Genomic DNA, 12,314 nt, shown 5'->3' on the forward strand with positions numbered 1-12,314 from the left:
CTCAAATTGTGGAGCACAGAGGCAAATAAATAAATGATGGGTCTTTGTCCCAAACATTATGGAGGGCACTGTGAATGTTTCCACCCAACCCTAGCCTAAGAGCCAGACGCGGTGGCACAGACCTGGCCATTGCTGCTTTCTCCTTTCTCCTGAACAGGATTCTCCTACAACTCCTATCTATGACGCTACCAATTCCCAGATGATCAAAGTTGTTCTGCTGCAGTTTATGTTCGCTCATGCTGTCTGTCAGTAGCCTCAGCTGGATGCACATTCCACAGGTGTAGTCCTCAGGAACACTGGAAGTTTCCCTGATTTCTCACATCCCTTAGGAGGAGCATACCAACTCCCTACCTGTCCATAGGCTAAAAAAGTTATAAGACAATAGGTGCAGGAGTAGGCCATTCGGCCCTTCGAACCAGCACTGCCATTCACAGTGATTATGGCTGATCATCCACATTTAGTATCCCGTTCCTGTCTTCTCACCATATCCCCTGACTCATCTATCTTTAAGAGCTCTATCTAACTCTCTCTTAAAAGCATCCAAAGAATTGGCCTCCACTGCCTTTTGAGGCAGAGAATTCCATAGATTCACAACTCTGTGGGTAAAAAAGCTTTTACTCATCTCCGTTCTAAATGACCTACCCTTTATTCTTAAACTGTGGCCCCTGGTTCTGGACTCCCTCAGCATCGGGAACATGTTTCCTGCCTCTAGCATGTCCAATCCCTTAATAATATTTTATGTTTCAATAAGATTCCCTCTCATCCTTCTACATTCCAGAGTATACAAGCCCAGCCGCTCCATTCTATCAACATATGACAGTCCCGCCATCCCGGGAATTAACTGTGTGAACCTACGCTGCACTCCCTCAATAGCAAGAATGTCCTTCCTCAAATTTGGAGACCAAAACTGCACACAATATTCCTGGTGTGGTCTCATTAGGGCCCTGTACAACTGCAGAAGGACCTCTTTGCTCCTATATTAAACTCCTCTTGTTATGAAGGCCAACATGCCATTAGTTTTCTTCACTGCCTGCTGTACCTGCATACTTTCTTTCATGAGGCAAGAGAAAATACAAGAGGCAAGAGAAAATACACAACTGTCAGCTTCAACAGCTGTGAATGAGAAGTTAGCTCATATTACCAAGAGCACAAGGTCTCAACAGTGATGTTGATTAGTGACCTGTAGTGATCTGGCTGTAATGAGATAAGAAATGACGGGTCATATTTAAGTCATTTTCAAGAGCCCCAGGAGCTGGCTGAAGAGCAGACTCTTATGGTAATAAGAGAGAAAATAATTTATTGGTTAAGAGAGAAACACAGTTAGGAGCAGTTAACTCATTCAATACAAAGAAGGGCCAATACGTGAGACTTGGAGTACATTGATGAGATGGAAGAAAAAAAAAATAGATCCTGGAATCAGGATTTAATTCCTCATTAAACTCTGGAACAGTGTGAAAATCTAGGAAATATACAGAGAGGAGGCATATTGAATTTGGGATTCAGACAAAATGGGGCATCTCAGTTCTTACTGTAAATATACCGTGCAACCTATGAATGCTTGTATTTTATCTTTGCAATGGTTTGAAAGATAAATATAACTTTCGCCACGTGTCTGTGATGCATCTAATAGGAGTGTGAATTTGGCCCAACTGAGTAGCTTTCTTGAGTAAGAGAAAAAAAAAAATAGGAAAATATATTTTAACCATCTAGATAGTATTAAAGGCTCAATGGTATTCTGAATCATTAAAAGGCTCTCTTTCTACATGGCTACTCTTGACTTATTGATTTTCTTCCAGGCTGCAGATAATATATAGCAAAACTGCCAGCATCATCAGGGTCATTTCCACATTAATGTAAAGCCTGCATTGCTACTTTGTCATTTTCATTGAAACCTGTTATAATAACACTGGATAGACACTGGAAAGATAAGTAATTACCGTATTTCCCGGCAATGAAGACGCACCTGCGTCAAAGACACACCCCCATTTTGAGTTGCTACATTTTGAAAAAAGGCTGGCAGGACATACAATTTCTCACGCTCAAAAAATAAATACATAAATAATACGAATGGAGTGAGTAACAACTCAATTTGCCCAAGGCTTCCAAATCTCCTCCATTCTGGATGATTGATGGGTGGAGGGTGACTGCAGGTGGTGAGATGGTGGGAAAAACGGGAGCACAACGGGACAAGTTGAATCAGTTGTGATCTTATTGAATGACAATACCAATTGGTCAAGGGACCAATTGAGGTTACTCGCGCTGACACAGGAGTAATCTCCATCGCCCGCTGACCCGCTCCGCTCTTTGCCCTTGAGCTGGTCCCCTCACTGTCCGGTCTCCGAGCCGGGTCAAAAATACAGATAACGAGAATTTCAAAACTAATACCAACAGCTTTTGTGCGCGTCTGATGACAAGGCAGCAGCATTCTTATTCTCTCTGTTATTCTCACTTGACCGACAACCGCCACACACCTCCAACGCATCCCACCCATGCAAATTTACATTGAAAGACACGGACTGGGCAGTGAATGCCATGCAGTGTCACCCAACGCAGCAAGTGAGGCCATGTCCTGCTCCCGGTGGCAGTCGGAATTTAAGGATTTGCGGGAAGCGGCTGACATGAGCGAGGCCAGCGAGCGGCAGGAGAGAGGTGTTCAGATGGAAAGCACTGCCAGAGGTGAGCGGGCCGGCAGAAGGTGCTCTGAGGTGGCAGCCTGTTCCGCTGTTCAGTCCCAGCGGCCGCTCGCAGCCACCCGAGTTACTTCCCTCCCCAGCCACAATGCGGTGGCTCTGCGCCCGGAGCGCCGTGGCAGCGGTGAGTGAGTTGCTGGCATGATCCCCGACCCCATCCTTCTCAACACTCCTGCCCGTGCTGACCCGTGCCAGACTCCCCACACGCTCTGAAAGGAACTCTCCCCCCACAGCGGTGCTGTCCTTTTACAGCCGCTTCCCATCAGCTGCCAGCAATGAGGGATAGAATTGGCTATCCCTCAGTACAGCAACATCGTTCTTGATGTTGCTGTACTGAAGGATAGCCAAGTCTATCTTTCTTGGCTAACAACCTAACCTTTGGCCTCCAAGACGCAGGTAAATTTTCGTGCCTTATTTTTGGGTAAAAAATAGCATCTTCATTGTCGGGAAATACGGTAACGCCTGTTCATAGTTTCCTTGGATGCTATTGATCTGGCTTAAGCAATAGCAATGTTAAAAAGTGTTAGTAGATACAGAATTAGATAACTCACTTTCTCAGCTTTATTTTCAGAAGAGTTGCAAATGGAATTAAGCATTGTGCAAATTGTGTGTGCCATCAATTAATATTTACTGGTTGCAACACGGCCTGGTTCAGTAATTCAAATGGCCAAGAACAAAAAAGATCACAGAAAGTGGCGGACATTGTCTGGTCCTTCATGGTCACTGACCTACCCATGATCAAAGGGATCTACAAGAAGTGCTGCCTCAAGAAGACAGTTAATATCATCATGGGTCTACACCACCCTGGCCACGCTCTCATCTCGCTGCTACCGTTGGGAAGGTAGTAGAGGAGCCTGAGAACAGTTGCCTCCGAGTTTAAGAATAACTACTTCTCCTCAACCATCAGGCTCTTGAACCACCAATTACAACCCAATCTCAGCACAGAACTACAATGAAATGTATACTATTATGGTTGCATTATGTACTTTGGGTTGCACAATTATGGTCTGGGTTATTGAGTACAACTGATAATTTATTTTATATTTATTTGTTGTGTTGTTGCCTGTGCCTGTAAAGCTGCAACAAATAAGAACTTCATTGTTCTGATCCTGGTCATATGACAGTTAAACACTCTTTAGGTTATTGTAAGTTGACTGATGAAACAAATGAAGATGGATTGGCTCTATGCACAATGTACAGATAACTCCTCCAGTGATATTATGGGCCTGAGATAATCGATCTCAAAAAACCACAATCACATGATATGACTTTGGCTGAGGATTATTTTCTTCTGGGTTCCCATTTACCTCAATTTTTCATCAGCCGTTTTTATGCCATACTTCAATACCCAGTCATCTCTGATCAGCAGGACACATTAGCAGGACCTGATATATACTCCCAAAAGCTCTGACTGAGTAAGAGATTACCAGGTGGATGGTGGAAGTAATTTGAGGATATTTTCATAGCTTCCCTGAAAACGTAATATCCCTACTGATTTGCTGGAATCTGTGGCCTCTGACTGTTAAAAGAGAGAAGGCGTCAAACGTGGAACTTAAATCTTTCTGGACTCAAGTATTCAGTTCTACCACTGGGAAGATGCCTGGTCAATAACCTTTGCTATGGTCTCATAAAGCGTGTTGAATTGGTTGAAGATTTGTCAAGAGTCAAAAGGAAGTAAGTAAGAAGGAATTTCATGGCTCCGTTATTGGCACATATCATAATTAAACCCTCTTGACAACACCATTTGGGTTGTTTAGCTCTGTCAATGCATGCTGCTTTTGCATTTTATCTTGCGTAACTTTTTCAATTTTGCCACAATGACATTTTAGTTTTTAAAACAGCTGGTGCTGTTCTGCTTTGTTCTCTCTCATTCCACATTTAACCAATACGGGTCCACTACAATTATACAGCAATAATTTTGTACCCCTGTTACTGAATTTAAAAAAAACTCAACCCCTCATGGTAATATCATTGGTCATTGGCAAACAGAATCTCCTGAAATACAACTACCAATAACATCAGAAAGTGCAGCCTTGTCAAATATAAACATTCGAGCATAAACTTCTATCCAAGTGCCCGCCGAGCTGTTTTTGCATCATTAGGGCTACAATGGAGCATTCATAATATTTAGTAGCAGTTTATATTGATAAGCCAATCAGCTCATGGAACATTTCTGCTCCTGCACATACTTAGATCAAACTACTCACATTATGTATAAGCAATACTAAAGTGTTCTTTATTACCTTATATGGATCAGAATTTCCACTGAGCTCCCCTGCAAAAATACATCAAAGATAATTTGATCAAATTAGTTTCATGCACATCCAGATTCTATCATGATAAAGAAGGGATGCTTCATTCAGATAGGAAAATATTCTTTGATTTCACAAAATATTTAATAACAAAATGGTCTCTCATATTTTGCCACATCCTCTCAATTTTCACAAGAGTCAGCAGTTGGTCAGTGCATTTTCCACATGGCTGGGTATTATGTATGAACCTATGGAGTGAGTGTTAAAAGCTTATACAACAGTGACAGAGCTGGATCTTGCCATCATTCACATCCATACACAGACACATCCACAAAACTCAATCAAAAACCAGCAATCAAGAAAAGGAAACAAGGCCAAATTTTTACATCAAGCCGGCAATTCAACATTCCTGCCACCCTACTGAGATCAAACTAATGAGCATTTGCCACACTGAAACTAATATAATGAATTTTAAAAACACTTTTAGGGAATAGTGATTTGTCATGAGTATAACTTGATAATTCATTAGGTAAATTCATTGGAATATGGTACCGAGCTACATGCTACCTTTCAGCAATGGTACAATTGTGTCATAAAGCCAAAATTGATTGATTGTTTGTAGTCTGCATTCAACTCCTTAAATACTGACATTTATCCAACGCTACTGAATACTTTCTGAAATTTATAGGTGAAATTTGTGCTTTTCAAATTGGACTAACTGTGCATGGAACAGACTTTCATCAGTGACAAAGAATTAAAACACAGCCATCTTACATTCTTTAAAACTGAAGTGACAAAAGTAGCCAAATTTTTCAAATATTTAACATTTAGGTAAAACAAAAGAAATGTATATATTAATTAAACAATCTTAGCAATTGCAGTACTAGAAATTTAATGGCTTCCTCCTCCATTCTCATAATTTTGTTAGCATTTTACAGGTTGTCCTCCCAATCAGAATTCATTACCGCCAATCAACCCTGTCTCCCAAAACAGTCTCCCTTTCTGATGGAGCTTCACTGGCTTGATATATCAACTCTGTTTCTTTCACCACAGATGACGCCTGACCTGCTGAGTTTTTCCAGAGCATTCTATTTCACCACCTCCCACAAGTTGCTTTGAAACTCAAGATATTAGTTGGCTCCAGTGTGGCTAGGTTTGTTGCATGGCACTGGTAATATCTGCTTTGACAAGTTAATCAAAGAATTTGTTGATAAGAGCTTTGTCTGCTGGCTGATTTGTACGGTATTAAATTGGTATCAATGGAGAAAAAAAAAATCTTACCTCAAGTCTATAATCAAGAATTGATAAAATTAAGTTATTTGGTTGTACTTGAAGCAAGGTTTTCTCTAATCAACAAACTTCATTGCTATTGCATGTGTCATCTGTTAATCTGATGGCTTTATGGTTTATTTACTTGGAGTTTCAGCCAAGAGCTCACCTGCAAATGGGTATTCATCAACTAAATCTGAAGAAAGGACAGAATATCTTGGTGAACGGTTTGCATATTATTGCTACTGATACCTAGATTTGTTTAATTTCTACGTTTCTGAAACATTGTTGGAAACAATTAAGTTTCTAATGTATTTTGTTGTACGTGGATATTGCCTTACCGGCCCTAATTTACGTGATTCATTATTTAAATGATAAACAAAACTAACCCATAACCTATGTACGGGTTGATTTGTGCCTAATGCCGCCTTTCATAATTCACTACTGTCATTATGCCTCAATGCACATCAGGGATCAGGGCGCACACCAGGGCCGTTCTAAACCTGTCCATTCCAGGTATAATTTAGGAATTCATGCATTATTTTGGTGCACGAGAATACATTTTAATGGTATATTTATCCATAATCATTTATCAGCAATCTTGATTATTCTAAACAAAAAATAAGTTTGTGTATGTGAATTTCCCTCTTGACTATTTCAAAATATATTTCTACAATTATTATTTGTAGATGATAATATTTTAGTTTCTACCTTACTTAAGTACAAATTACAAGCAAGAATTACATTGTTCTGCTTCTCACAAAAGACCATAAAACACTCTTGAAAGTTAGACACAAAATGCTGGAGTAACTCAGGATAGGCAGCATCCCTGGATAGAAGGAATGGGTGACGTTTCCGGCCGAGATCCTTCTTCAGACCGAGCGCCAGGGGGGGAGGGAGTTACAAAGATAAGGAAGTGTAAGAAATCAAAAGAGATGAAGGGCAAGGAAAATGTAGAATGCACTATTGAAAATGCATCATTTGCAAATTGGAGGAAGACCTCATATTTTGCTTGGACAGCTTACACCCCAGTAGTATGAATATTAAATTCTCTAACTTCAAGTTACCCTTGCTTTCCCTCTCTCTCTCCATCCTTCCCCCTTCCCAGTTCTCTGCCCAGTCTGACTGTCCCTCTGATCACATTGTATCTGTTTGCTTTGTTGTCACCTTCTCCTAGCTAACAATGGTCTCTACATCTCTTATGATCTCTTACACTTCCTTATCTCTGTAGCTCCTTCTCCCCTGAGAACTCAGTCTGAAGAAGGGTCTCAACCTGAAACGGCACCCATTCCTTCTATCCAGAAATGCTGCCCGCTGAGTTACTCCAGCATTTTGAGTCTATCGCGGTGTAAACCAGCACCTGAGGTTCCTTCCTACACACTCTTGAAAGTTGCTCTGCTGAAGATGCGAAGGAGCCCCGAGAAAGAGGTGGTAAATAATAGAACCATATGTTCAATTGTAAACATTACAAACATTAATCAAAAAACAAGCTCACCATTTTTATGTTTTAGAGATTTGGATCTCCGTGGCGAATTAGGATTCTGAAAGACAGAAGCAGCTCTTTAAACAGCTGCAGCATTGGTGGTTCATGCCATCAGGAGAACAAACAGGAGAATGCTCTCACTTGAAATACATTAATGGGGCTTTCTCACGGGGCGACTTGACGCAAGAGGTAACCAGAGTTGAACATCGTGGGAACCTCGTACGATAACCGTACGGCATTCGTGGACCACCGTGGCGCTAACGGCAGGTACTCGTGTAACTTGTTGACTCGGGAGAAAATTCAAGCAAGCTTGAATTTCTCCAAGAGTGACTTGTACACTTGTGGTTGAACATTGAAACATTATATGGACGTAGTGGCCAGTGCGATATCCGTAATAACTCTTGCGTTTACCGTGGGAACTCCTGCGAACGGTGAACCCGGAAGCTGGACAGAGGGGACAGAAGGTGAGTAAAAAAGGTGGTCTCAATATCGCCAATGGAACATGTGTCCATCGAGGACGTCCCACCTCATTGTCATTGTTGGAGAATCTTTTTCACTGGAACACTTGCAGAGATGGCTCCCAGAAAAGCTCAAAGAAAGGGGGTAAAGCATGTCAGAAAGGTTTTTGCCATGCAGGAGAATGAGGAGGAGACGCAGCAAGAGACAGGTGGAGAGGCAACAGGAGCTGCCACAGATAATACTGCCTGTGGGCTCCTTGGAGCAGGGAGAGGGTGAGCAAGGTGGATTTCAGATTGCCTCCCCAGTAGCCGTTGTAGGAATAGCCTCAACAGACGCGTATATAAAGGGAAGATGGCAGAAGGTAAGGCCATATAACTTCACCAGGGAACAAGAGGGGGAACTTGTAGAATGGTACCAATTCAACGAAATTCTTTACGATAAATCCAGAGAGGATTACAGAAACAGGGAGAAAAAACGGAACCTGCTGGAGACGAAGGCTGCGGAGTATCCCGAGTGCTCATGTGAGTATATATAACGATATATTAGTACATCAACAGGAAAACCATTTAATGTTATCCATGATTTTAAAACATACATTGCTATTGATGTAAAAGTGCTGTTTTTGCAGTTAACTTAAACTTCTCTTATAAGTGTGTCTGTGCCCTGCAGCTGCAAAGTAAAAAAGTCGCAGATAGCTTTTACACGCTCTGTGTTTGAAGTTGGAATCATGTCTCCAAGAGCCATAAAATAAATTATGCATGACGGCAAGCAATTTTCACTTGTAATGCTTGTCTTAAAAAAGGCTATCTGTATTTACAAACTTGTGCTCAGGTATCCAAGAAGCACAAGAAATACCACATTAAATGCGGTTTGTGAATGCACTTTTATCCTCTTCGCAGAGCACATTAAGCAGTTTATCATATTGTCCAAATAGAGGTCTCCGTTGAAAGATGGGCTTCACCCAGTGAGACTTCCTCTTAATTCTCTTTTTAATTAATCTCACCCTTCTGCCTTCACGCAAGCGTCCTCGATTCACATAGAGGGCTGCTGCATACAGCGCGTCAATGAAAAACACCACCATCCTGTACTCGAAACTACTTAGTACAGGCATGTCTCCAAATGAGCCAATTCAACCAAGGGAGGATATTTATAGTGTGTGAAAAAAAAAGTGACATCATTTGTGCCACGTGATGATTTAACAACACTTCACAGTTCACAATGTTCATTCAAGATTTAACGGGAAAGCTCGGGAGACGGACGAGTCACTCGCACAAATAACAGAAATGCCGAGTACCCGTGAAAACTCTTTATCTACCCCCCGTTATATCGTGTGATATCGTGCTAGACCACGACCACTTCACTCTGGTTACATCTTGCGTCAAGTCGCCCCGTGAGAAAGCCCCATAACTCTAGGCAGGCACATACCTTATCAGACTTTCTCTTCTTTGCTGGATGAAATAGGATTTAAAAAAAAAGAAAGTTAATTCTCACAGAAAAAATCTCCAAATGCAGTGTTTTTAAAGGAACTGAATTATATTTTGTCAATTAAATATCCACATTAGCTACATGCATGTACAACTAGAGTGTGAACAGGGCATAAAATGAAACATGCTGATCAGAACAATTGCAGAAAGAAACTGCATGTGTTATCAGGTGTGTTTTAACTTCAAGGATAGTGATGAAGATCACCTTTTTTCTCAGATCCATATGACCAGTCATTATCATTGATGTCATCATTGTCCTCTTGGTCACTCTCAGATTTGCTGAGGTTGTTGCTACTGGCTATTCTATAATACAAAACAAAGCACACATCAACATGGCCACTATTATATTAAGTTCCTTGGCATGGTATATGTATTTGGGCGGTAGGATGGCACAGCAGTAGAGTTGCTGCCTTGCAGCGCCAGAGACAGTTCGATCCTGACTACAGGTGCTTATCTGTACGGAGTTTGTATGTTCTTCCTGTGACCTGTATTTGTTTTTCTGGGAGCTCCGATTTCCTCCTACACTCCAAAGACATACAGGTTTATAGGTTAATTGGCTTGGCACAATTGCAAATTGTCCCTAGTGTGTGTAGCGTTAATGTGCGGGGATCGCTGGTCAGCGCAGACTCGGTGGGCCGGAGTGAAACCATCGCCACAATGTGAAACTAACAACCACTCTGCGATTTCCGTAGATATGTACTTTAACCTAAAATAACAAGTTTATCATCAGTAATTTTTTTAACTTTCCACAACCAGCTACTTCAGAATTGCTTCCATCACGATCTGGGGAAGTCGATAAATGTAAAAAACTTATTGTAAAATATAACTGATGCATTATTTAGGTGCACGAGGATAAATTAGATTTTATTGGTATACTGAACCATAATCATTTATCAGCAATTTTGATTATTCTAAACCAAAATTAATTTGTGTATGTGTACTTCCCATTGACTATTTCAAAATATATTTCTAAAATTATTATTTGGAGATAATATTTTAGTTTCTGCCTTAATCCAATCCACAGGATGAATCTATGTTTGCATTTTGTTAAAATATTAGCTAAAACTTATGTATTTTCCTCTCCTAGCTGATAATTAGCTTTGATATACTTTGATGCTTATCTAGTTGCATGACAGTTGCTGATTTCTAGACATTATTTAACCATGGCTTCTTCTTGTTATCGAGTCCACACACAAGGTTAGAAGTTGTTCAGCCAGAGCTGAACACACTTCTCGGCATCTGCATACAATCGAGTCTGTCTTGCGCTTCTTGTGCGTGGTGGTGGAAAGAATGGTGATAACAGGGCCGCGACGTGAACGCTCTTTCCTTGACCCCTTTAACCCAGGCAAATGATAGCAATTGATATGGAGATCTGTTTCCAGAAATAAAAATTCCTTCATTTTCATGGAGCATTCGCGATCACAAGATCCAGGTCAATATTGTTGGCTGTTATTGTTCTATCATCATTGGTAAGATTTCATTACAAGCAATGGTGTGTTAAATTTGGAAAAAGAACAATTCAAAGTATTTCCTGCAGTACCGAAACATGGCAATCATTGCTGAACAACCAACAATGACACAATGCAAGACATAGCAGATGTGGAGTGTGAGAGGATACCGAAGATCTCAGAGAAAAACCCACGCAGATCTCGGAGAAAACGTACAAGCACCCATAGTCCGGATCAAACCCGGGTCTCTGGCGCTGTAAAGCAGTAGCTCAACTGCTATGCCACCATGCTGCCCTTCTCTCTGCTACCTCTCTCTCCTCTATTATATCTGTAAACAACTTGGTCTCTATTGCCTTCAGTGATAAATAATTCCACAAGTTTCCTACCCTCAGTGAATAAACTTCTCCAGAACTCAGTCCCAAATATCTAACCCTGTATCTTGAGATTATGACCCTTCTGACAGCACATCAGCCAAGGAAAACATTGCATCTAGCCCTGTTGGAATTTTGTATGTTTCAATGAATTTCTCTCTCATTCATGCTCAATAATACATAGAATATGGAAAGACTTCCGCACTGATGCTGTGGGTATTGGCCTGTGGGAGGATCTATCTACTGTTTCGACGGCCATTTATATTAGTACTCTGTGATGCAGAATAGGTAAAATGGATTTATTGGTTTACAATGCAATAAGAATTATCAATAACGTTGGATATCTTGAACATACCAATTTATTATTTTTAAAGTCACATACACTGAAGTTCACCGATCTGGTTAAATTTAAGACTGCGCAAATCATGTACAAAGCAAGAAATAATTTACTTCCAAGAAATATACAAAAACTGTTTATGGAAAGACAGGGTAGGTATAATTTGAGAGGGGAACATAATTAAAAAAAACTCAATGTCAGAACTATTAAAAGTATGTGCATGGCAATCTGTGGGGTGAATTTGTGGAATGGTCTGGAACAGGAGATAAAACTTAGCACAAACATAATTCAGTTTAAAAAGACGTACAAAAACACTTAAAAAAAAAAAAAGGATATTGGGATGAGGATAGGTGATTGTGAGTGGGATATTTGTGATACTGATTGTATTGGGAAGGGTGATTATAGGGTGATGGGTTGTATATATGACTACGAGATAGGAAGCGAGTCCGGCCTAACCATGGACATTGGTCATTGGTCATCGGCAAGCCGCAGATGCTGACAATCTGAAATACATATAGTAT

The 12,314-nt window shown here is 40.7% G+C and overlaps 1 protein-coding gene across 6 annotated transcripts in view; it reads right to left on the minus strand.

Annotated features, from left to right (window-relative positions):
• atxn7l3 (ataxin 7 like 3) overlaps window positions 1-12,314 on the minus strand; it is a 46,365-nt gene that overhangs the window by 16,524 nt on the left and 17,527 nt on the right. For 4 of the 6 annotated variants that reach the window (XM_033035358.1, XM_033035355.1, XM_033035354.1 and 1 more), the window contains exons 5-9: window positions 9,843-9,940; window positions 9,579-9,601; window positions 7,707-7,752; window positions 6,381-6,407; window positions 4,934-4,965 (exon numbers count right to left, since the gene is read on the minus strand). In XM_033035358.1, coding sequence (XP_032891249.1) covers window positions 4,934-4,965; window positions 6,381-6,407; window positions 7,707-7,752; window positions 9,579-9,601; window positions 9,843-9,940 — 226 coding nt within the window. The remainder of the gene's footprint in view (window positions 1-4,933; window positions 4,966-6,380; window positions 6,408-7,706; window positions 7,753-9,578; window positions 9,602-9,842; window positions 9,941-12,314) is intronic. The other 2 variants (XM_033035359.1, XM_033035357.1) reach the window with 1 other exon arrangement.

This window comes from Amblyraja radiata, chromosome 16, assembly GCF_010909765.2.
Source record: "Amblyraja radiata isolate CabotCenter1 chromosome 16, sAmbRad1.1.pri, whole genome shotgun sequence".
Classification (NCBI taxonomy): domain Eukaryota; kingdom Metazoa; phylum Chordata; class Chondrichthyes; order Rajiformes; family Rajidae; genus Amblyraja; species Amblyraja radiata.